Source organism: Coptis chinensis, chromosome 6, assembly GCF_015680905.1.
Source record: "Coptis chinensis isolate HL-2020 chromosome 6, ASM1568090v1, whole genome shotgun sequence".
Classification (NCBI taxonomy): domain Eukaryota; kingdom Viridiplantae; phylum Streptophyta; class Magnoliopsida; order Ranunculales; family Ranunculaceae; genus Coptis; species Coptis chinensis.
The window spans coordinates 41,949,447-41,976,230 of record NC_141461.1 but is presented as its reverse complement, the minus strand read 5'-3'; the positions used below and the strand labels follow the sequence as shown (position 1 = coordinate 41,976,230).

General features: G+C 34.2%; 3 protein-coding genes and 1 long non-coding RNA gene across 4 annotated transcripts; 1 reads left to right on the top strand and 3 right to left on the bottom strand.

Annotated features, from left to right (window-relative positions):
• The first annotated feature begins 45 nt into the window (after positions 1–45).
• Positions 46–4,062, top strand: CIB22 (LYR family of Fe/S cluster biogenesis protein). The gene is made up of 5 exons (XM_086566284.1): positions 46–243; positions 312–353; positions 432–513; positions 2,862–2,917; positions 3,818–4,062. The coding sequence occupies exons 1-5, from the start codon at positions 121–123 to the stop codon at positions 3,857–3,859; spliced, it is 345 nt and encodes a 114-aa protein (XP_086422410.1). The 5' UTR covers positions 46–120; the 3' UTR covers positions 3,860–4,062.
• An 8,940-nt stretch (positions 4,063–13,002) lies between these two features.
• LOC147493027 (uncharacterized) lies at positions 13,003–13,610 on the bottom strand. Its single transcript, XR_015199905.1, has 3 exons — positions 13,517–13,610; positions 13,357–13,425; positions 13,003–13,045 (listed from the first exon to the last, which is right to left on the bottom strand). It is a non-coding gene; the product is annotated as an uncharacterized LOC147493027 (long non-coding RNA).
• Positions 13,611–13,707: 97 nt separating this feature from the next.
• LOC147493026 (cytochrome c oxidase assembly factor 5-like) lies at positions 13,708–15,472 on the bottom strand. The gene is made up of 3 exons (XM_086566598.1): positions 15,163–15,472; positions 14,989–15,093; positions 13,708–14,216 (listed from the first exon to the last, which is right to left on the bottom strand). Exons 1-3 carry the CDS (start codon positions 15,229–15,231, stop codon positions 14,151–14,153), a joined length of 240 nt encoding a protein of 79 aa, XP_086422724.1. The 5' UTR covers positions 15,232–15,472; the 3' UTR covers positions 13,708–14,150.
• A 3,826-nt stretch (positions 15,473–19,298) lies between these two features.
• On the bottom strand, positions 19,299–24,561 carry LOC147493025 (ubiquitin fusion degradation protein 1 B-like). The gene is made up of 10 exons (XM_086569341.1): positions 24,312–24,561; positions 24,193–24,222; positions 23,607–23,684; positions 22,408–22,432; positions 22,288–22,320; positions 22,016–22,137; positions 21,770–21,900; positions 20,904–21,127; positions 19,701–19,957; positions 19,299–19,569 (listed from the first exon to the last, which is right to left on the bottom strand). Exons 2-10 carry the CDS (start codon positions 24,193–24,195, stop codon positions 19,474–19,476), a joined length of 969 nt encoding a protein of 322 aa, XP_086425467.1. The 5' UTR covers positions 24,196–24,222; positions 24,312–24,561; the 3' UTR covers positions 19,299–19,473.
• Positions 24,562–26,784: the final 2,223 nt, after the last annotated feature.

The following is a 26,784-nucleotide window of genomic DNA, read 5'->3' as shown; positions in this document are numbered from 1 at the left end:
ATCAATAATAATAAATAGTAAAATTAAAGCCTTGAAGCCCAATGGACTTTGTAGTGAGCCCATTTGTTTCCCACAGATCAAATTCCGCACAACATTTTGCAGAGATAGGAAAAAAAGAGGATGAGCAGTTGTTCGTACATAGCAAGAAGAGCAGCTCAAAAAGAGCGAGTCAGGATCCTATACAGACGTGCTCTCAAAGACACTCTTAATTGGGCCGTCCATCGTCATCTTTTTTACAAAGATGTAATTATTCTTTTTTTTACATAATTTATTCCATGGATTTCGATTTAATTTGCTTCCTTTGTTTTCAGGCGTCGGATCTTAGAGACAGATTTGATGCCAACAAACATCTGGTATTTTGTCCGATTACTGATTAGGTTATTTTTTAAAATGTTTTATTGCTCAAGTCACATCTTCTGGTATGTTCCCAGGAGGATCTTGACACAATTGATAGAATGATTGATGATGCTGAAGCAACTTATAATAAGTTCCGGCACCCTGATCCTTACATTGGTAACCTCATGCTATAAGCCCAACTGTTCACACTTTAGATACATTCCCTCTCATTGTTTCTTAAGTAAGACATATTGGCTCTTATTCTTTGTCATGTCGGTATTCTATTTTATTATCCTTGTCAGAAGTTTTACTGATGGTGCATTGTGCATTTGGCACTTCAAGCATTTGCAGCAATCTTAAATTCATTGGAACAATTCTAGAAACAGTTTTCAATTTTTCTTTTTTCCATCCCCCTGCAGACCACCTGCAAGGCAATGACTAGAAACAACGAGCAGCTTTGACGATTCTGCCGTCATATTTTTAGTTGAATTTACACTTTAGTTTTAACCCTCTTTCTATTTCTTTTTCTTTTCAAAGGATGAGTGCTGCTTCTCTAAGATTTTAGGTTTTAATGAAATGCATCATTTTGTTTTTCCTTTAGATTGGTCATTAATTCATTATAGCTATATTCTATGAGTTTTCCGAGCACTCGTCTCATCAATTTTATAACTGGTTTATAGTGGTTTGGTGCTGCTACCTTGAGTATTGAACCATGAAATGTAATGAAAATGCTTGTTACGTAAGCAAGATTGGAAATGAAATATCTTTAAAACTTTGGAAATAGTGCATTTTATGGAAGTATCCCTGGACATTTTCATCCTCAGTTTCGTTAGGTTTGATTCTTCTGCATTTGTTTGTTTAAAAGGTTAAAGACATGAAGTTATCATGATGCCCTTTCAAGTGCTATTTGTAAATTAATGATGGAATTGTAGCCTGTAACTTGGCCATTAATCTTTTCCATGATGTAAGTGTGATGGCATGGCAAGTTGGCTTCCTTGTTGGATAGAACTTGTTCTCTTTACAGCTTTGGTCAGAGGAAGGGCATGCAAGTAGATTAATATCCTTTCTCTTGTGCCGTCTTTCGCTCATCTCCTTTCCTGATTTATGTACCATTCTAAATTTAGTAATGAGCCAAGATTTTGTTTGAAGTTCCATTCTTTTGTGGTGTGCCATTATCGGCGTGCTTCTTTCCATTGATAACTTTCGTAAGCATACTAAGAATAATATTGTTAACGTAATGTCCATAGTATTATGGATCAGGGAAATTTTTTAATCTTGTCATAAATCATTACGGTTTTTTGTATTCAATTTGGGGTTAGTTCTTGGAGTCTGTTTTGGTCTGTCAGGGATCAAGGCAAGTCCTCTTTTTTTTTTATCGGTAAAGTATAATTTTATTAATATAACTAAAGATAGATACATAAGGATGAGATATCTTCCATTACATACGCATAGAAAAAGAAAAAACATAAAGTGGCAAGTCCCTTAGCCAGATCATCTCATTATGGACTCCCATCTAAACACAAACACCTCAAAAGGTATGTCTCGTGTCTCAATATGCACCTTCGACCAAAAACATAAAAGAGCTTTGATGACCAACACAACTTTCTCCATAGGCGTTGCTCTCTCAAAGTGTCTCTGATTCCTCTCCAACCAAATGTCCCACAAAATCGCAAAAGGCAGCATGCTCTAAAGTCGTCTTCCCTTCTCAGAGTGAACTCTTTAAGTCTCTTGAGGCTAATAACATCGTCACCGAAACCGGACAAACCCAAGAAACCCCCGACTCTAGAATAAAATGGCACCAAACCTGCCATGAAAAAGAATATGATTTACAGACTCCTCATCCCTTAAGCACAGAAGACAAAAATTGACAAGGACTTCTTTAACACGTCTCTCTCTCTTTCTGAGATTGTCAATAGTCAAGATTTTACTAAGAGATGCACACTAAACAAAAAAGTTTACTGAAAACCTCCACGACCATGAGGAAAAGAAGCAGGGATAAAGGATCCCCCTGTCAAGTCCTCTTATCTGGTTTCCCTTCCCTCTGCAGACTGTCTTGGCCTGCAAAGACGATATTAGGGAGTATCACTTCCTTCTCCATTGTGTGAGATACTTTTTGATGTTGAACGACAAGAATTTTGAGTCTCAGTTTTAGGGCACTCCACATAGGATTTGAGAACTCCACGGTTTATGTTCCTTTTGCATGAGCTGTGGCATGACTTGGAGGATATCTGTGGAGATGCCTTGTCTTTCTAAGTTATGTAATGTGGACTGTGGAGAGTGATATTTTATTTTTCATCCAGGTTCACGACACCTCGTTTTCTCTTCTACTCTTGTTTTTCTTTCACAACCCTGAAAGACCCTTAGGCTATTTTTGCAGGGGGTAATATTAATATATTAAGAATCTATAATCTAAGATGTTTCTTGTGCTTATGACTGTGATATAAGTTATATTAGTCTGGTCAACTGATTACTGCTTGAACTTACTTATTTGCTTACTTTTGTTTTCTTCTTTTGTTGATGAGCAGTTCCTTGGGCTCCTGGAGGTTCCAAGTTTACCCGAAATCCAGCACCACCTGCAGGGGTATGAAACCATTTAATTGTTGTCATTAGTTATGGAAATTTCAGTTTTACCTACCTTTTCTTTATTGTTTTACATTTTATTTTCCCTGGAAATCCTAATTAGTTATCATGTTTTGTATGTTTTCTTTTTTGTTTGAAATCAATTTGCTGAATGTTTTTGTGTAGATATTTTCCCTAACAAGGGGAAATAATTTTAGATCTTCAAGTTTGTCATCTCTCAAAATGGTTCAGGAAGGGTCTTGTAGTACGTCTACGATATGTTAGACACTTTATTGCATGTTTAACCACTGTTATGGACTAGTTACTGTCATAGATATTTCTCTCTCCTCTTTGTAGTGGAGACCATTTAGATTTATGGAGTACTCTTTATGGACAATATTGTACATTGTGGTTTTCATCGATCTAACATGATTGTGCTTTTGGAGACTTTTAACACTCTACAGTCCCTACCAGTCATGATAAATACACTAAAATATAAATACATGATAAGGAATTCCATGAACCAACAGGGCTGAACATAAATACACTGAAATATGATTTGGTGGCTCCAAGTCCCCAACTAAGACTTCAAGTAAATGGCTGTTTGTGAAATGATTTTGGATAGTTTAGAGTAGCACTTATATATGTTTGCTTAGAGATGTAGGTGGCATAGCTGTGCTGTGTAACTTCTATATGACTTTCTTTTGAAGCGTCATTAGGCTTAAAAGGGAATCAAATGTTTGAATCTGTTTTGTCCAAAAGATGGCTGACAAAAAACAGTTGGTTTTGACCAAAATGGTTTTGATTTTAAAGTGTCTTTTAAAAATATATATCAATCAAGTTTTTGTCAGTGCTTCGACCTTGACCTTCAATTATGGTTTTGTTCTCTTCATTTACATCTACTCATTTATGTTCAATGCAGGTGGAGATTGTGTACGACTTTGGTCGTGAAGACAATGACTAAAGCCAGCAGTTCACTCTAATAGCACATAATAAAGCCAATTGAGGACTTCAAACATTTTAAGGTGTTCAAATGCCTGTGTGTTAACCATGTTTGTGTTTTGTGGAGATGCCTAAGTTGACATGAGAACTTTCTGTGTAGAAATGACGAGCTGTAAACTGAGTTAAGTTGAAATCAGGACCTTTTAAGGATCCTATTCTTCTGCATTTCTTTCATTTTGCTGATTCACGTCAATACTTAGCTTAAGTGCTACAGCTGTGAAAATCGGTACTCACTATCTTTTGTCATCATGTATAAATGTATTGCAATAATGTACTAGTTCTGAACTTGTTAGATCATGGTTCTGAACTGGTACTGTAGGCAGTGGGCTCTCATTTCAACTAGCAGTGTCACAATGACCCAAATTATGCAAGGGTTTTCAGCTCGCTCATTACAAGTTGATTCTGAGAGTTAACTTTTTCCCTGATCTGTCAAGAGTCACCCCTGTTTAAAAACATAATTATTTTTACTTATAATGGTTGCCAAACACCTTATATGGTGTCCACGTATGACTGCGTGTTACATTGCTACTTGCATCAGTTACATAGGCGCCTTGCGTCCATCTTGCACGTTACTTGCAGGTTAGATGGTTTGGGATGAACTATAGCTAAAACATTTTTTTTGAAGTACGCTATCCTTGGTGTTTAGAGCGGAACAAGTGGTTCGTTGTAATTCCTGTTCAGAAGGAAACTGACAAAAAGTGAAAAAGATCATGCCCTTCATCTTAAATTCTTGATAGCTAATCAAGAAGCCCAAATGGAAAGTATATATGAGCCCAAATATGAAATTCAAACGGCCCAATAAGAGTTGCACTCGTTGTAGTTTCGTACTACGTAGAACTCTTTTGCTTTCTCAGTGAATCAAGGGCCTTCTTAACAACCTCCTACGTTAATCGAAGATCCCCACCTCTCTTCTCTTCTTCTCTACAGTTTTTAAACATCTTCTAGTAACTGATTGTTTGTCTACTTTTGCAAGCTAAATTGGGATATTTTTTCTTTTCGTTTTGGGTAATACAAATTGAGAATATAGTCATTATATTGGATAGCTATAGTTGGTGTGTTAAGAATGTTTAATAGTGAAGAAGTTGAAGCGTCAATGGATAAACCAACACTGTTTTTCTCTCAGCTCATGAGAAGTGTGATGGACTTTACAGTGGGTGTCCTGATGATTGCGCCACATTTTCTGTTGAGCGGCATACATGATTCTGCACCCTCCTCCTCTGTGCTTATTTTTTATCGTTGTGTTGGGATTTTATCTTTTGTCCCTGCATGTGTTTGCTTAATATCAGCTTTTTGTTTATTTCTTTCATCGTCTGCATTTAATGAAAATTTGGCTGGAAAGAAATTTTCTAAGAAGCGTGGTGTAACTGTTGGCCGAGCAATAGGACCGATTATGTTATTGGTAGAGGGAAGCATGTTGGTCGCAGCAGGTTTTTATTTGAAGGCACATACACAACTTGGTCATAATATCTCTGAAGTTGAGTTGGTAGCATTCGTATATATTTCGTTTGGGTTGGTAATGTTACTCTGTGGAGTAGCAGCGGTGGCTATATGTTGGCTATATGTTGTGATTGTGGAACAACTGAAACACAAAAAGAGCCATGGACAGTACGATTTGCACATATCGCTCTGTTGTTTCAATCGCTCTGTTGTTTCAATGTATTGGTATCATTGTTTCGGCTGTTTTGTTAGTCGTACTAGGATCTATGTTTGTTGCAACCCCTCCTGTTAAAGACGTTCTTGGAAGGCTGTTGATTGGTTGGGGATCACTGATACTCATATTGTTCATCATAATAGTTATTAATCTACTACGTGGTCAGCGTGGACGGAAGAAATCCAGAGCCTCTTGGTGCTGATCGAAGATCTTAATTTTGGAGTAAGACCTAAGACCATAGATGAGAGTTTATTGGTTTGCGATTTTGTATTTTGTTTAATTGTTTTATGAGGATCAGTAAGTCTTCTACTATCTATATACTAAAGCAGAGACCTCTAATAGAGGATTTTCTCTCTCCTATGTGGCACTTTGAGAGTTAGTTTTTTTTTTCTCTTATGTGAAACTCTAATATGAAAGATAATCTTTTCTAATAGCCTACAATCCCACAGAGAATCTTTTTGAAGAGTTTGAGTGTATTTCTAATTCTTATATTTGGAAAGTTGGAGTGTATTACAACTTCTTACATATTTGATCAGATAAACAAAATTGCTAAAAAATATGTGATTTATAAAAGGTAATTTCCTATTAAGAATCAAATATTTTTAGTGTTCCAATTCTTATATATTTGATCAAATAAAAAAATTGCTAAAAATATGTGATTTGTAGAAACTAATTTCCTATTACAAATCATACAATTTTAATAAATCACCGACTTATTTCAATATATCATTAACACTGCCACATAGTTAAAAACAATTATACAAAAAAATAACATCACAAAATATATAATGGAAAATTTTTTAAAAAAAATAACAACAAAACAATAATGACAAATATTTTAAAAATATATAATATTGAATGAAACTAATGTAAAAAACAATTAATGGGGAACCAAAATTTGGATGCAAATGCATCAAACTATAACCTCAAATAATATTTAACGTAAAAATCGAAACACGGATGCAAATGCAAGTATTAAATTAATCTTAAAAAGTAATTAATAGAAAATTGGAATATGAATACAACTACATTAAACTAACCTTAAAGAATAATTAACAGAAAATCAAAACTTTGATACAAATACATCAAACTAACATAAAAAAATATTGTCGGAAAATCGAAACTGGATGCAAATGCATTGAGCTAACCCTCAAAGATTAAATTAATGGGAAATCGAAACCGGATGCAATTTGCATTGAACTAACCTCAAGAAAAAATTAATTATAAATTAGAAACATGATGCAAATCGTGGAACTAATCTTAAAAAATAATTAACGGAAATCGAAAATCGGAAACTAGATGCAAATTCAATCTTATCAAATAATAAATGAGAAATCGAAACTAGATGAAAATGCATTAAACTAATCTCACAAAATAATTAATGGAAAATTAGAAACCTGGATGTAAATGCATTGAACCCGACCTCAAAGAACAATTAACAGAAATTGAAAATTAGATGCAAATGTATTGAACTAATCCAAAAGAATAATTAACGAGAAATCAGAAACTGGATGCAACTACATTGAACTGATCTCAAAAAATAAATAACGAAAATTGGAAATTGGATGCAACTACATTGAACTAACCTCAAAATATAAATAATGAAAAATCAGAAACTACATGCAAATACATTGAACTAACCTCAAAACATAGTTGGGTTATATTGTGGTAATATCTCGATAAGTATAGTTTTGCATTTAAAATGGTGTTTATCTTATCTCTTTCCGTATGATTGGGAACTCCTTGCTATTCAAGTAACTTCAATATATATGAACTTCACCTTATTAGGCAATCTCACAAAACTTCAATCAAACTTCTATTATTAAACAACAAAATGAAGTTGAAGGATTTTATCAAATGCGAGTTATTTTTTTTTAATGGAGAGTGAGGTTTTCATGTTATAAGAAATTTGGTTGAGTGATTAATATAATATTAATATATAATAGTTATGCATATTTACAAATATTTTTCAGAATAATTAATATAACAACACCCGTTCATAGATAATCTTTGAATATTCCACATAGTGAGTCATGCATAATTTAAATAATAATTAATGGAAAATCGGGAACTGGATAATCTTCGATGATCCCACATAGTAAATCAAGCATAATTTACTTTCTATGTCATGTTTGCAAGGACACTCTGAGATGAATCGAGTAGAAGTTGGTATTACACACCACATTGGATAATTAAAAGGAAATCAAAACCGGATTTAAATACATAATAGAGCTCAAAAGAGTAATTAATGAAAAATTGGAAATTTTATGCAAATGCAATAAACTAAACTTAAAAAGTAATTAACTAAAAATCGAAACCGGTGCAATTGCATTAAACTAACGTCAGATAATAACTAATGGAAAATTAGAAAGTGGATGAAAATCCTCGAAAAATAATTAACAGAAAATCGGAAACGGTATGCAAATACATCAAACAAACCTCATATAATAATTAATGGAAAATCGGAAACTGGATGCAAATGCATTGAACTAACCTCATAGAATAATTGGTGGGAAATCGGAAACTAAATGCAAATACATTGAAATAATCTCAAAGAATAATTAACGGGAAATCAGAAACTTGATATAATTGCATCGAACTAACCTCAAAGCATAAATAATCAGAAACTAAATGCAGATGCATTGAACTAACTTTAAAGAGTTATTAACAAGAAATCGAAAACTGAATCCAAATGCAATGAACTAATATCAAAGACTAATTAATTAAACATTGAAAAATGGATAAAACTGTATTGAACTAATCTAAATGAATAATTAACGGGAAATTATAAATTTGATGTAACTGCATTGAACTAACCTTAAAAAATAATTAACGGAAAATCGGAAACTTGATGCAAATGCATTGAACTAACTTTAAAGAACAATTAACACAAAATCGAAAATTGGATGCAACTGCATTGAACTAACCTCAAAGAATAATTAACGGAAAACTAAAAACTGGATGCAACTGCATTAAACTAAAATCAGAGATTAATTAACGAGAAATCAGAAATTGGATGCAAATGCATTGAAATAGCCTAAAAAATAGTTAACTGAAAATCAGGAGTCGAATGTAATCGCATCACGGCCTCAAAGCATAAATGTCCATTTTTTTAGCCTTCTCACATGAGTAATTAGGAACCAAAAAACGAAAGTGAGTTTATAAAAACAGACTCTTATATGTATGCAAAATGTATAGAAATTGTAAACTATCGAACTAACCTAGAAAAACAATTAATGGGAAATCATAAACCTGGATGCAAATGTATTGAACTAATCTCAAAGAGTAATTAATGGGAGATTGGAACACGGATGCAAATGCAATGAACTAATCTCAAATACTAATTAATGAAACATCAAAAATTGGATGCAACTTTACTTGAATTAACCTTAATGAATAACTAACGGAAATCATAAAGTGGATGCAATTGCACCTAACTAACCTCAAATAATAATTAACGAAAATCGAAACTTGATGCAACCGCATTGAACTAACCTCAAAGAATAATTAATGAGAATTTGGAAACTAGATGCAACGTGCTACATTAAACTAACCTCAAAGAATAATTAATGGAAAATCAGAAACTTGATGCAAATGTATTGAACTAATAACCCTAAAACATATTTGTATTATATGTAGGGAGAATAAATGTCTCGACAAATATAATTTTACATTTTAAGTAGTGTTTATCATAATTCTTTTATTGTGATTGGGAATGTTTTGCTATTCAAGTAGCTTCAATATTATCTTCGCCACATTGGGCATTCTCACAAAACTTCAATCAAACTTCTATTGTTAAACCTAACAATAAAAAGAAGTCGGTAAGTTTTATCAAGGTTTGATGCTTCCTTTTTATAGAGCTATGCATAGTGGTGCAAGAAATTTAAATGAATAATTAATATAATTTTTATATCTCATAGCTATGCATAGTTGCTAATATTTTTTAGAATAATTTAATATAACGGCACCCGTTCGTAAAACACGTTCATATGACAAATCTGTTCAAGTGGGAGTAGTGTATTATTTGAGGATATGGAAACAATCAATCTGTTTTAGTGATTTGTACACATTAGTAAATAAAATTTGAGATGATGATTTACTTGCTAAATCATAATAAATATAATAAAACTATTATACAAGCTAGATCGAGTTTAAGATAATTCTATTTGAAAATTACGGATTAATATCCTAAACCACAAAGTGAAGAGGCTATTTCAATTTGATCCCTTAGTTTCCAAATACTTATGCACCATAATCACTGCCCATTAACGTATTTCGGTTTATTTTTAATAAAAATATATTGTGATTCGAAAATTTGTCGCTAAATCACCATAAATATAAAAAAAACTATTATACAAGCTAGATCGAGTTTAAGATAATTCTATTTGAAAATTACTGATTAATATCCTAAACCACAAAGTGAAGAGGTTATCTCAATTTGATCTCTTAGTTTCCAAGTACTTATGCACCATTATCACTGCTCATTAATGTATTTCGGTTTATTTTCAATAAAAATATATTCTAATTCAAAAATTTGCCGCTAAATCACCATAAATCTAAAAAAACTATTATACAAGCTAGATCGAGTTTAAGATAATTATATTTGAAAATTATGGATTAATATCATAAACCACAAACTGAAGAGGCTATCTCAATTTGATCCCTTAGTTTCCAAGTATTTATGCACCATAATCGCTGTTCATTAACTTATTTCAGTTTATTTTCAATAAAAATATATTCTGATTTAAAAGTTTGTGTAAAACATTTTGTGAAAACCTTTTCAGCACACAAAATATTTAATAGATCCCGGGCGTATGCCCGTCCAAAATCTAGTTGGTGACTAAGGCTAAGTCAAATGGTGCGGCAAAACATCAAATTTCGCGTAAAATGTGATCCTTAACCCGTCAACACTATCGTTATAAATTCCGCTATGTATACAGTCACTTTTAACGATATAGCGTATGCTTTGCACGCTAGAACGAGTGGAGAAAACATTCCAAATAAATATGTACGCCTCTGTGGATACGGTTAGAATTTTGATTTAATTTCGAAATAACTCTACACGCCACTAACTGTAGCGGTTAGAATTTCAATTCATATTTCCACCCGCCACTCACAATAGCGGTTAGAATTGAATTCTCTATTTTAAGGGTTTTTTCATAAATTAGTTTGTGCAATTACCATTCTATCCTACTCTTTTATATTTTTTTGCTTTAGTTATATTTCTTTGTTCTAATTTCAATTTTAAGATTAAATTTTATTCCGATTTGCAACAACTTAATTAATTATTGAAATAAAACATTTATTGAAAATAAAAATAAAACAACAAATTAAAAAGAAACTAGCATTTCACTCGGCCATGCCGGGATTGTTTCATTGTATGCTTTAAACGTTTGGGTTTACCTGTATTTTAGGCTTAATTTTTATAAAATTATTAGAGTCAACTATATTTAACTGGCTTAGTCCATTTTAGCAACATGGGGATGTAAAAAACGAGAAGAAAAACAATGAGATGGAATGATAGATCATTAGAGAACCATTATAGCTTAAAAAAGGAAGAAAAAGGGAAATCTGAAATTTTCTGAAAAAAAAAATATAAAAAAAATAAATCAGTCGAACCTTGTTTGTAATATTCGTCCTTTTTCTAAAACAAACAAACAACGTGAATTAATTGTGAACTCTTATACTGGAGTCCTACCAAAGCATGAAAGCTTACGAAAAGAAAGAATGAAAATTATACGTTCACCTAGTAGTCGAGGACATTCAATCGTTATTTGCATTTTTGGGATATACTGTCAGTATCGCTAATAAAGTGAATCTCTTCTAAATGCTTACATGCTGCTTCGAGTTGGACCATAAGATTACTCACAAGAGTAGTTCGAGTTGGTACCCTTTTGAAGCCGAAAATGGAAACATAAAATACATATGGAAAGTATCATTGTACAATTTGTTTTTCAAAATTGAAATTTCAAAGCTCAAGTAGAAGAAAATTATAAAACTACAATGGAAAACTAAAACTTCGGCCTCTATATGTACAAAACAGAACAATTACTGCTTACATATTTTCAACTTGATTTGCTCAACTCAATTGCCACTACACTAATGTTGTCCTTACTACCCTGAGCCATTGCCAACTCAGCCAAGACTGCTGCTACTTCAACAGCATCACTTTCCTTGGTGGAATTTGCAAATGTTCTCCCAATTTGACCATTTCGACAATGCCTTACAACCTGGCAAGCCATCTCATTTGATATAACATCATATAAACCGTCACTTGCTAATATGACAAACTCATCTTTCTCCATTCGCTCTGTTATGTTGACCTCCGATACAGAAATCACATATGGTTTAAAGTACTGATCGCCTACATTCATCATATTTAGATCTTAATTACGTTCAGAAGATAGCATAAACAGCAGGAAGTAAGACTAATTCCATTTCTTAAAGGATAAATCATTGGACATACCTATGGATCGAGAAGTAGCAAGCACTCCAAGTACTCTATAGCCATTCCAATTTATGACTCTTCCACCAGCGGCTTCTACTCTATCCATTTCATCTGGTCTATCAGGCTGCAGAAAGATGTAGTATATTGTATAGTGGACTCAAATTGAAATTTTTGTTTGAACTATTATTTTTTTCAAAAATATGGAGGTGGCAATGGCGAATGTTAGTAGAATGATATATTTGATTTAAGTTCACAACCATCTTCATTCTCTATTACCAATCACTTCCAAGTTTGTTCATAAAAAATAAGAATAATACTATGTATATGTTGTTGAATCACTTTTTGTGACAGGCATTGGCAGAAGAGATTAAGGCTAGGTACGAAAAAACAGTTGTCAAAGTAGTTGACCTGGTATGTCTTACATGTATTTTGTCTATCTCTATGGGATGTCAAATCTGTTAAAAGTTTGGCGTGTCATGTTTTAATTATGTGTATTTTCGTTAGGATGATTATGCAACTAATGATGATATACATGAGGAGAAATTAAAGAAAGAGACGTTGGCATTTTTCATGGTGGCCACGTAAGCTTAAATCCTTATTGTGCTAATTTTTTGATAAAACTGTATTCTCTTTTTTTTACTTGTTCCAAATGTCATTTTTAATTTACTAATTGAGGTGCACATACACGATTTTGCCTAAATGATCATACATACAGTTCATCTAAATGATCATATTCATGTTCCCTCTCAATGGATATGACAGGCTGATTATTATATGTGCCAAATGTAAACCTATAATTTTTTGAAAGACGCGACAAAATTATAATTAATGATAACATACACAAAGAGTCCAAGGGATAAAAGGAATGACCTGATCCTTAAAACCTCTTGAGAGCATTTCATCAGCCTCATCCAGTACAAACATCTTGATGTTATCAGGGCGGAGGGAGCAGCAGTCTTTCCTATTCCAGACTGTGCTTGTTGGATCACATCAAGCCCCTTGCGTAGGTACAATCCCCTTTCTTTGAATAGCAGAGGGCTTCTCAAAACCTACAAAAACAAAAATAAAAGTAAATCACATGGAATTCTTATTTCTAGGAGAACCAAGAGCTACTCATGATGCAGTACAATATGCAAATTAAAACACCTATTTACAACAATAATCCAACACAATGAGAGCAGGCAGCTTATGCAACACATACCGCCAAATAATCATTCAGCAAAAAAACCCAACAAACTCGATTTTCCTTGTAAATTCAACCAGTACCTAGCTAAAAAAATATTATTCGAATATTTCTCAAACTCCCAAAGAAAATATCTCACATGCTTATGAAAAACTGAAAGGCACAGCTGATACTTACCATAAGCATAAATTCCCCTGAGAAGGTTCTCTTGCAAATTCATTGCATCAAAACCCGTCAGCAGTGAGTCTACACACATCCAATCAAAAACCCAAAAATACAATATCATATTCCACATCCAATAATAAAAGCTCAAATATATAAATCCAGTAAAACATACAAATCATTCATCTTCGAATCATACTGACGACCATCGAACTGAGATCCTTCTGGTGCTAATCCTGCCATATCTGCAAACCAACAATCGATTATTTATAAATCAACAGAAAAGAAAAAGATTAAATTATAAAAATAAAATAAAATTAGATCTAAATCTTGTCAATTAGATTATTTTCAGTCCTTTTAATAAAAGCCTAGTTCCATAAACGATTTTCACTAATGTTATTGGTAATTCTCTCGTAAATTAGAATTAACAAATGCATATTTTTTCTGTGAAGATCCTAAATTAATGGGTCTAACCATTAGTGACATGCATGTGCAGTTGTGCACATCCTCTTAGTAATATCGATTGACTTGACTTTGATACCCTTCTCCTTCCTATATACAGGTTTCACATCACATTCAATAAGAACCAATAATGCTCAGCTCGAAGCATTAAAAGGCTTTGGTCACGAATCAATAGAAATTGTAATCGTGGGAAAAAAAAAGGGAACATACTAAATCAAACATTAAAACGTCCTAATTAGTGATGATTCATTTAACAAACTCAAAAATGAAACTCATAACACATTTGTATATACAATTGACAAAATCCAAATTGACTTACCTATGTAAAAAACTTTGATCATGGAGACCTAGAACCAAATCAGATGCGCTAACCTCACTAATTGTAGACGCAATAGTTCAACCATCTTGATCACCTTCTCTAACAACAATCTCCACCTTAGCTTATATATACCACATGATCACCATATGATAAGAGCAGAAAAATTATCAAACCATGTAGCATTTATAAATATGTTATGATTTGTATCAATAACATCACAATAATCTTTCTTTTTAACCTTACAGATCCTAAACATGAAGATCCTCAAACCTCTGGCATTGTGTTTAAGATGAATGAAACGGATGGCAGCAGTTTCTTGGATAAAACCAACGACGCCCGTAATCCGGTTAAGTGGAAACTCAAGTATCAAATCCCCTTCTGCATCCAGTTCTCATCCTCTCAAATCTGCTGTTACTATAAAATTTGAGCCACTTGCTAGCACTAAATGATCATCCCTCTATAACACGGGAGTCTATTATTAGTGACCAACATAGTCCTAGAAGTAAAAATGGTTGGCCAACGACCACGAACAAACTCTTAAATATCTAGTTTATGATTATAGATGAAAACACACAATGTACTTTGTCAAATTCAAAACTCCTGCCTCTAATTACAGATGAATACAATCACAAAGCACTCATAGTCAACATTTTTAGTGACATCCTTAAAGCAAGAGTTCTCAAAGTCACTCTTTGCCTACTTCAACTGTCTGTAGTGGCAAACATACGGCCGTAAAACTTATACATGAGACACATCATTGGTTTTTTGTCTCTTCATAGTAAATATGTGTAAATGAGAAACAAATGAACAAAATGGGAATTGGCCATTGACCGAAATCTCCAAAAGAATGGGAAAAGGAAACATACCTGGCCTCTTTTGCAATTGAAATAAGTTTCCTTTAACCCGACACACTCAGTGGATATGGATGGCATCTTTTCACCTGCACACTCCCTATATGATTTGTTTTCAACCTACAATAACATACCAAATTTTCATCAACTGAATAAGCTGTTTGGTTATAGAAACAAAAGGGGTGTTACCTTAACACAGTCGGATTCACTAAGACACTTTACCAGTTCCATTGCCAACCCTTTGCAAGATTTAGCCATACTCTCTTTTTAACTCACTTCGGGAAGTGAATAAAACCGTTCGGGCTCTGCCAACCCTCTATAGAGAGATATGAATGTTGATAGCTCGGATCATAAACTTAAGAATTAGAAGAAAAAGTTTTGGGTTGGTTTTCTATTTTCAATTGAAGGTTTTTTGTTCTTTTTAGGATTCGGAGTTTGAGGCGATGGGAAGGGTTTTCTATTTTCAGTTGAAGGTTTTTCATTTTTTGAGGATTCGTAGTTTGAGGCGATTTGGTTTTTTTTTTTTTTTTTTTTTTTTTTTTTTGAATCATTTTGTGTGTTTAATGTTCCGTAGATATATCACGAATCATAATTTTGATGGGCGTGTAATTGTTTTCTCATGATTTTATAGATCTCGAAAACATATAACCAATCTCTAGCAAATCCAACGTTTGGTATAATTTTTAGTAAAGACTGAATTGTAAATAATTAAAATATTGTCCTTATTTTTAATTAATTTTGGGTACCTACTTAAAAATTATGCTGATGTGGCCTCCTGAAATCGCAGATGAGCATTTTTGCCCACTGTGCAATAATGGTTTTAGATACATTAAAAATGCATCAAATACGTACGAAATATTTAAAATACTTAATCAAATTAATCAATCGCTTTCTTCCCCGTATTCTTCAAAGTGCAAATTTCTTAAAGCAGTTCGTGCATTGTGAAGAGTTTGATCTTTCAAATTTGTTTCTTTGCGTTTTTGTACCATTCTTTCAATGAGGTAGGGAAACCAAGGCAGTCTACAGGGCGACTATTGGAGATACAGAGCTCAAAGCCCTGAAAAAGCAGGACTCCTGGATGCTGAAGCTACTAACCGTAAACACAACCAAAAAAGTGCAAGCTAAGCCATCAACGATAGTTATCACCCCATAGCTGAAAGTGTCATTGAATCCATCCTCACCAAGTACCTGAGTTGAAACTAATTTCTATAAATCTGTCACAGTACATCTAATGCCTCCCTCGGTTTTGTTAATACTGTCATTTCGTGAGACTCAGTTAGATGTTGATGCTAAATTATCAATACCATAATAACCTGAGTGGAAACCTTACTGGTTTTTAACTCCTATTCTCTCTCTCCCGGTGTTTTCAATCAATGAATTAAATATATAAAATTATCAACTCCAGAGTTTCAATGAAATTAAAATTTAAAAACAAAAATATAGAAATAGAAGAAAAATCATATCTGTTTGTGGAAGTGGGTGTTGTATCGGCAAGAGATTGAAGAATTGGGTGGGAAAAGAAATAAAAAATACGGGAGATTTGAATAGCGAGAGTTTTGGTTAATTTTCTTTTACTGTTTTTCTTATTTATTTGTTTAATTTCACTAATTATTTGTTGAATTTCGATGATAAAGAGAGCGACAAATGGGAGAAAGGGCAAAAGAGTAAAGAGAAACTTCCATATGCCAAAGGAAATGGCGGCCAGAGAAAATAAAAATTATTTTGCACCCGCCCTCTCCAATGGCGGCTAGATCGAAAAAAAAATAAAAAATAAAAAAGTTTTGCACCTGCCCTCACCAATGGCGGCTAGAATTAAAAAAATAATTTGTTTACTGTTATACGCTAAAACCCATCGGACACATAAACGCCATCCCACTGACCCTATCTACTGTACTATTGTGATTTGGTGTTTTCACGCACCAAACCATTGGTCTTTAGCCTAAGTAATAATCTTTTGAGTTTAGGTTGTTGTGAAAGATGAATGTGTTTGCGGTGACTAATATTATTGTTTTGAATTTATGTTGGGGAAAAGAGAACTTATGTGCCTCTCTGCCCTCTTTGGGACTCTAGTGTAACATGTGAATATCAGTTACTTTCATACTTATTGCTTGTTATTGACTGCTTCTGGATAACACCACAACACCACCACGAGCAGCAAGCCCTCCATCTTTCATTCACCAGAACGAAGAAGCATTTGAAACAAGAGAAGATGGCAAAGCTCGTTGCTAGGATGAACTCTCGACCTTTTTTTATTCTATCTATAAATCAAATTATGTATAAGTACCGTGTTTTTTTTTTTTTGTAGGGGGGGACTATCAAAAAAATGATAACGAGAGTAGGGTAAACTTCTAGTAGAATCAACTGTGTCAATTCACAGATAATAATAACAACAAATGGGATCTTTGTTAGGTGTCATTATACCCGGAGACTGTCCGGGATTTTGCTACAAGTCGATAGACGAGAGACTTCAATTCTATTTGTAGATCTCTTGATGTAACTCAAATAATGAGATGAATATGTTGATGATAATTATGATTTTCTCTTCATTCAATAATACAAACGAAACAATTCATCGTTACATTCCTAACTGAGACCAGTAGTTTGATGGTTTCAAGTTTACCCACAAAGCTCGCTCACCTATCCTTGGATTGTGGATCCACTAAAAGTTGTGCCACATCTATATCCCATGAGATTCTTTCAAATATTTTCGGCACAATAAAGGGAGTATGTGTCCTTATTTACTACTAACACTCAAATCATAACTACCTTCCGTATTCAAACTCAATCCCAACAAACAGATAAAAAGAAAAAATCTCCTAATCAAACACGAAGTACATGATCATCTATTTCTTCCATTATAACTAGATACGTCTTCGTTCATGCATAAATAGGTTGTGAACTTGTGATTCCAAAGACTAAGAAGAGAATGCTCGGATTGTGATCAAGTACTTCTTCCACTTCTATAGATGGAAAAAGAGAAGCTATCTGATGTTCTTAGTGTTATACTTCGCGCTATAATATTTTGTATTTTGGGTTGCGCGTTATTTGCAGCAGGTTTATCCAGGATCATACTACATCGTGGCGACCATGCTGATATATCCACCATCATAACAGGAGGATTGATATTTGTTTGCCTAGGCTTGTTTTTGCTTTCCCTCTTCGCTTCGTTAGCATATGGTCAATGCAGTGGTCGCTATGCAACAAATACACCACTAGATGAGCTTGAGCCTAGTTCTGAGAAAATATGGTTCAGCTTATTTATGGGTGCAATGTTCTGTTTAAGTGCTTCGGGTTTTTTGACTATTCTATGGGGGGTTTTCAGTATAATAGATTCTCCTCTCAAAGCGAAGTATGTATTGAATATGATTATGGTGATGGTCGTCGGATTACTGATGTTCGTGTTCCCAATCGGATTGTTCGCGCAGCTTTTGCCAACTGTGCAGAGTTTATCAAAGATTTCACCCTCTCCACGAGCTGTTAAAGATAGTCATTCCCTGTTGCCATCATAGCCTCATGGGCCATATCCATAAGATATTCTGTTAATATTTGCAATTTGGTTGACATCTGAATTGTGAGTTTATTATGATTGTCTCTCTCTTTAGGCGAGTATGAAATGTTCTGATTTTGATTTTTAATTGAACTAAGATGAAAACCAGATTTCTTGGTTTCTTTCCTTTTATGAAATCCAAAGACCATACTTATCTTGATTTGTACCACAAAGTGTACAAGTTAACCTGAAGCTTATCTACCTAGAGTCAGGGCGGCAAAAGCTAGCCTCCACTCGTTTCTTCGTCCAGTTAACATTTGTAGAAAAAGGAAAAGGAGAACATTTGTATATCCAAATCAAACTATCTCGTCATTCCTTTCTCGCCCTTAAACATCATTAAGTTTTGGTCGATGTCCCCAATCCTAAATCGTTCACGAAGTGTTCGTGTAAAGAAATTGACTACTTGACTTTTTCCCTAAATCAGTAAGAGTTTCTCAAATCCTAAACTTAACGGGAGAAGCCTAAGACCCCATCATTGTTTTTATGTTTTGATCAAGTTGGTGAGTTTGGTTTTGATGGGTGAACAAGACCCTTAGGCCTTACATGGAGAAATCACTTGATATTTCTTTACTGTGGATAGCTCTTTAGGAATTAGGATCCATTTTGGGGCCATATCAACAACTAAATAATAATAAAAATCTTCCCCCAGGCTGTCCCCAGGCTGACAAAATAACAAAGAGGTTGGCGCTTTGGGGACTAAAACTAGAGATGACCTCGATCTTGATCCGACACATAAATATTAAGGGATGACCGTCAAATCAAATGTCTAAATGGCGCATAGGTTAAGCAGTATATTCACTTCATTAAAGGCGTAAGTATTCAATATGTGCAAAGATGGAGCTGGCGGGAAATTGTGATGATAAGCTCAAGCATCTTCTACAATGAGAACATAAAGTATCAAGTACATTTCTGTATAATTACCCTTGAATGAGGGCCCAATACTTGGCAAACACTTAACCCTTCAGCGAGTACTTTTTCCCTGTGAATGCCTGAAACTTCGGCTCTTCGGTCTTCAGAGGCTGCTCTTTTTTGGTCTCTTTCTCAACAGACTGCTTGTCACGAAATTAAATAAAAAATCAATCATAGGAAAACATAACATGCCTTACCAAAAAAAGAAGAAATGAGAACACCCCCAGTATGGGGAAATAGAGCATGAAATCAAGCCAAAAACATTATGTACCTTCTGCGACTCTTTGGGAGCACGGTTTGCACTTGAACCAAACACAAGCTTGCCCTGATGTTGACGAGAAGAATTATTCTGCGAAGTGGAGCCTGATGATTGTTGGCCACCACCATTGGCTACCTCTGGTCGCTTGTCCTTCGGTTCAGAGGAAGAAACTGGTGAAGACTGGTGCTTCAAAGGCTTTCCATCCAAGCGTCTCCCAACACCAGTAAATGGATTGAATTTTGGTTCTTCCTCAACAGGAGCCTCTTCAACTGCACATACAAGTTACTTGATTTGAGACAATACATAAAACAGAATCATTCCACACCTGTGTCTTATCATTTTATTCCAAGTATCCCAACTCAACATGAAGAAAAATGACTGGATTGGCAAAGTTTGTGCATCATGATTTGTCTATATACTATACTGCAGTAACATAGACACCAGTGTCTGTGTGTGATGCAGGTGCAGCGTGATGGACATGAATCCATAAAGCACCTGGACACGGCTGACACATTTTATTTCTTTAATTTCATCTATATGACTTTGAATTCATTGGAACCCCAACATTCAGAAGTAGGACTGGTAATAGTAATTAGGAGTATCTGATCCAAGGCTTACAAAGTGGGTATTTTATTTGTTCAATTCATACACTGATGCAGGACATAAGGAACACATGAACCATGCTGACAGTAAGAGCAAAGGGGAAAAAAAAAATCACTAGAAGAGATTCCCCGTTCCCCTCCCCACAAAAGGAAATAAAACAAATATATTATTTGCGAAAGAAATATAGCTTAGTTACAATGACAAGGATAAGTGTGTCGGTGTCTCTGACACGGATACAAAGTGTCTGACATGGCGACCTATATGAAGTAGGACACTGGGACACAACTAATTAATAAGATCAGTAACACTATTCTTTAGTTACACAACTTATTTTTGTGCTCAAGAGTCAAGACCTTACAAAGCGCCGCCCTATAAATAAATAACTATGAAAAAGGCATATCAAGGAGTTGTAACTTGTAAATATGTTAATAGATTATTTTCTTAGTCTTTTAGGGTATTGAAAAAACCCTAGTTTGAAATCGTATGCACATGTCCGTGTCTGACACCAGGGTCCATTTGTCTGTGTGTCCGACATGGATTCTTTTAAGATTATGAACTGTCCATGTCAGAAATATAAGAATAAAATTTAGACAAGAATAAACAAATCAAAACCTTGAGCTGGTGCTTTGCCTGAAGGAACAGGTGGTACTGCTCTTTCAGGTTCTTTATAATCTAGTGGTGGGGCAAAGTCCACTTCGCAATCTGTCTCAATGATACTTATTGCATTAGCAGGCTTTGTTTCTACTATATCGATGTAATACTTTTTGTTGTTATAGGCCACCATAATGCTATCCCCAGTAGTTAAGCACGAAAAGTTCCTCAGTGTCGTCTCTAAGCTGTAGACAGGAAGAAAGGGAAAGAAATAAGAGAGCGGCATCACCAACGTTTTAGATTTACTTAATACCATCAAACGATAACAGACCAATGAAATCATGAAGGATATAAGTCAAATGTAACGATTATGCCTCCTTATTAGATACAGTTCCCTTCAGATAAGGCGCTAGTCCAAAGAGTCATGCGTTCGTTCTTTTCACTTATGGGTTGTGCTTAGAATACAGCTCCCATTTAGTCCACTTGTAACTTTTGATATTTTTATTCACATAACTAATTTATTCTTTACTTACCAAGGAAGAAAAGGTTTAGTTCCCTATATTTCTTTTGGTTTTTCCCTTTTCCTGTAAGGGAAAAAACAAATCTAAGGATATTCTCACATTCACACTTTAACTAAAGAAAAGAGTTTCTCAAGTCACACAATTTACTCAGTAGAGAACTAGAGCTGAAATTTACGGAGCCAAAGTTTTAAGTAGGAGGTCTTCCAAGTATCAGAAAATGGGATTTGGCCATTAATAATCATATTTTATTTTTCCCTTTAGTATTAGTTTCAACCAATAATAATCAGATCGTAGTATTCCCATAAATGGAAAGTTTCTTTACATCGTTTCCATGTAACCTATCTAACCAAGAAGAAAAATACTCACATGGCTTTTGGGTTGGAAATGTCTAAGAAGTCCTTTGTGTGGGGCTGCAACTTCACATACTTTCCCTTAGGGAGAGTCGCATTTTTCACTCGCACAGTATCTCCCTCTTGTAAGAGCATGTTTTCCATCATCTACAGAGAAATTAAGCGAAAATATAAATAAACAGAAGTCGGAATCCTAGAAAAAGGATTTTTACAGCGTTCCTACGGATAGCGAAAAAAATCCGGAAATTATTCTTATGTATACCCAGTATGGCATGTAAATCATGCCTTCTTCAGCAATAAACTCCAGCACGCCGCAATGTGAGACACGCTCAGTAGCAGTATTGTGAAGCTCAAACAACATTGGATAATCAATATGAAGAGATGCTGCAGTGGAAAATTTCAATAAAGATATCTTAAGTTGCAAGGCATCAAAAGTTCATTGTCTTCTTCTTGTTCGTTTTAAGAAGTGTATAATACAGGACAATCATTATGAGATAGAATGAAGTATAATTAAAATTACAAAAGTTCCCTCACCAAGACGATCAAGGGCAGAGGGCGGCATTATGACTGAGAAAAAAAACATAAAAGAAGTTGTCAGGTACAGAAGACAAGGTGTGAAAAGCTGGCATGAACCTTAGAACTTAAAAAACTTACTTTTGTCTCCACTTTCCAGCTGAGGCTGCCGAGTTACAAAAAAGAGAAAAAGTTAACAATATAAAAGAGCAATATGGAATAAATTGGTAGCATATCTTTAGTATAGCTGCTTTTTATCATATTACTTGGATTAACTTTTCTGTAATAAAATTTCAATGAAATTTAGAACAGGGATGCAAACAGATACTTCCTCTAATCTAATATAAGAGTGTATACGACACGTGCAATTTCAGATACCATGATAGATAATGGTACACGTTTAGATGTATCTGCAGTGTAGATACATCAGCAAAGTTAGCATATGAGTCAGATTACTAAAACTATCTTAAAGTGTTTCAACTTATATATTATAAAATTTTGATAATTTGCATTTGTAGACTAATACGATGTTCCTATTTTGTAATTCCTTTAACTTTTTCATTTAAACAAAAAATTGAAGCTTCCACTTGAATGACTCGATACCTTTTGTAAAAGACAAACACAATCACTCTGAGAAAAAAAAAAGTTGCAGGGAGTCCCTGGAACCATAGAGCAATGTTTTAAAAAGCATTTGAGATGTACGCCATGAGGCGTACCTAAAACGCCCTAGAAGCATTGAGCAAAGCGTGTATGCATCGGAAGCGAACGCTTCAATGTGTGAGGCGTTCTTTAAGTGTCCAGGAGTTGTTGAAGTGTACGCCACAGTAGCAAGGCGTAAGCCTCCATCGCAAAGATTATAGACCATATTTTTTTTTTTCAAATTCTTTTTTTTTTTTTTTTAATAGTATTGATGTACCAACTAACCCATTTTAAAAAAAAATCAAGTGCTTCAACTTTACAACATTCCTCAAATTATAATTTGTGAATTCTTTCTTGTTGTACAAAATGGAGTGAAGCTATTAACTCTTAATGATATGAAACTATGAACAAATCTCAACTTTGTGAACACATTCTTGCGTATAATGTTGTATCACATAGTTTACTTCACTTTATTTATGTTTTTTGCATTACTATTAATTTGTACGACTTAGAACTCTATATACATATTAATTTGTACGCCTTGAGGCTTATGCTTCACGTCATGGGCTAATCAAACGCCTTGCGCCGCGCTTTCGCGGTTCAACACATTGTCATAGAGTGAAAATTATTTTATCACATATAGCCAAAAACATCAACAGAACAACTAAACTGAACTAGAAAAGATGAGAGAGACAATTCACCTTATCAATGAAAGATGCAGGATAACAACGGTACGTCTGCTCAAACGATGATCCATGGTATCCATATCCTTCAAAATACTGCAATATTGAAAGCCTTTAGACTAAGATTCCACAGCTTAGAATTTTCAGAATTGAGAGATATGGAGATATATCAAACAGACATGGTAATGACGAATCTCATCGAATTATATGATTTGATTACCAAATTGATGGAAAAAACAGAAATACAACTCAATATTCCTTTAGTGGTTTTAAATTACCACACAATCACATTTGGAGTAATTTGAAGCAAAAAAGACTCCATTTTTCTATTTATTATTCACTTTTTGACTGGTAGGCAATCTTCCATTATATGGTGACGCAACTCATTTGTTAATTCTACATTCTGTTTGTATAATTTGACTGCAGATAGAAGAAAAAGAGTGTGCAAAGTCATCAAATACGTAGTTTGATAGTCATGAGTTAGGACTCATTTGGATTCTTCTTCTTAATAATAAAGGTTCACGCCCCTCGAGTATACTCAGTCTTGTTTCGAATATTCAGTAAACAATCAAAACATTCAACAAGAAGATCAAAGCTAACTTACCATGTTGATAATATATATCAAATTCCGTACCTGAAACAAAAAATTTGCCAACTCACTAACTCTTTTACTTTACATGAAATACAAATTTACAAAATACTTAATTAAAACGAACTTGATACCTTGAGGTAGAATTGAGAGCAGCCGGAAATAAACACTTGTCGATCTAAGAAGAATAAAAAACAAGTCGATACTCTTGCCTTTGGTGCACGCAACTTTTATACTTTATACAAGGAACCGACCCGAAACCGAATTGAAACTGGGCTAAAGTAAAGGCCCACAAAATATAAAGAGGTTGGATATTTTTGATGATTCAAAGATTCAAACTTTGGTGGATTCCATGCTATCCAACTATATATTACAAGGATCATTATTAGGCAGTGTAGACTCAAATGGGTTCTAATTCATATCTTTTAATCTTTTATATCCACACAAAAAAGGATTATTTTAATTCGTACTAGTGGCAAATTTCTCACAAAAAGTGCATAAAAACTTCTCACGCTAACTACTTATTGGAGATATTGCTGCTTCTGTCGACGAGCTAGTTTAGTTTACTAGAGACTGGACTGTACAGCGGTCCCTTAAGGTCTATCAGATGTTACTTTCAATGATTTTTCTAATAAAGCGTCAATGGTTGATGGTTTTGTGCAATGTGCATCAGGTATTCAGGTGGAGCGATTCGGAGGTTACGATTTTATTATTTCAATGTAACAACAAAAATGGACTTCAGGTCTTCAGCGATTGGCAGACCAGGAAAAGCCAATAATGCATCAACTAGCTAGCTAGGGACATGTTTGAATGTTTACCACAATAGGAAGATATGTTTGAACGATCCTACTACGCACTGAACCAAAATAGTATTCTTCATGCAACGAATACGATTGCTTATCATTTTATTTGTAACTTTACTACGTAGTTTGTTTTGTTTCGTTCTTTCTGTTCTCTCAGGTCTCAACTGAACTTTCATTTACCTTTAAAGTTTAAATAAAAAATACTATAACCATCTGGCATCCATCTGCATTATGCCAACACGACACCCGACTATGTTTGCCCCCATGGACAGCCCATGGATCGCAGAAATGTTCACTAAAATAGTAAAATAAAATACCAAGAGAGTGACCCTAAAACTCTAAAAGACAAGAAATACAATGTCTAGGAAGAGGAACTGAAACAAGGCAGGCTCAATTATGGGACTACCTAATTCCTTACGATAGGACTGAACTACAAAGACGTAACTGGTTTTTAGTTCACAATTATCTTTGTTAAAAAAAAAGCAGTTATTCTGTGCTTGGGCATTGCAATAATTTAACCCCAAGCGCAGGCTGTATTTGAATAGAAGAAGTTACAACTTCCAAGAGTTGTGTTGGTTGTGCATTCAGAATCCATCCATGACAATTCAGACCAAAATTAAAGTTTAATTTTAATGTTTGGAAGTTCGCACACGGCCATATAAGCTATCTTTGAGTATAGATTAGTGGGACTTTTTTCCAGCTGCTAAACGAACCATTAAACACAACAAGTTTGGAACATGGCACATCAGCTCCTAAACATGAGCATACAATACAAAATACTAAACTAGCGGTTGGCATTGTCATGATTCGTGATAATACTTTAGGCCAACAGAATCGAAACACAATCATGCGACACGACCAAACTCAGCCACAAGGCCACAACCAAGTAGCCAAACTTTGTGTTATGCTATATTGCTATGTACTTGTGTAATCTTGCAACGCTAAAACCAGTTAAAGTCCAAACTCCAACTGTCCAATATAATCGTAATATGACGGGTCTGGGCCAAGTAGCACATTATTGAATATAAAAAAGTGTATGATGAAACTGATAGTATGTTAGTAAGTACTGATTTATTATCTCTACACTATATGAACCACAGTTCTTAACCAAATAGGCTATTTCTAATGTCTCATGTTTTACAATTTAGAAACACCTCCCTCAATTATTCTAATTTGTATTCTTCCGTTTTAAGTAATTTACAGAAAAACTTTCTCACCTCACTGAAATTAGAATTAGCTTTCATATTATTTAAAATAATTTAGAAAACCTCTTTCACGTCACTGAAATTATAATCAACTCCTCCTAATGTTTTTATATTGTTTTTTTTTAAAAGATATTAGAGCGACAAATTTAAAGATTTAAAAAAAAAACGATGCGTAGCACGGTTCGCATACTTGTGAAATAGAGAGTATGAAATCAAGTACCGATTTCGGCGAGCATGATATAAATATAATGTCTAGGACTCTAGGTGATCTCATATTCTCATACCAAAAAGTTAGCTCATGCCAAAATGTCCAACTTTCACAATATTTGGCACGCAATTTAACCAACTTTTTTTTATTCATTTCACTTGTTTTTCACATCAAATTGAAGTATTTTTTTGGTTATATTAGAAATTTTGAAACATTGGAATTGTTGGTGAATCGAGTTGTGCTTCAGTGAATGCTTTTTGGTCCAAAGAACTATAATTTTCCTATTGAATTTGCTTTGAACTCATTAATCTTGATCCGGGGAGGGATAAAGCCACATTTTTATGCGTACATTATAGCCACATTTTCGACATACAAAAGAATTAAGGCCTGG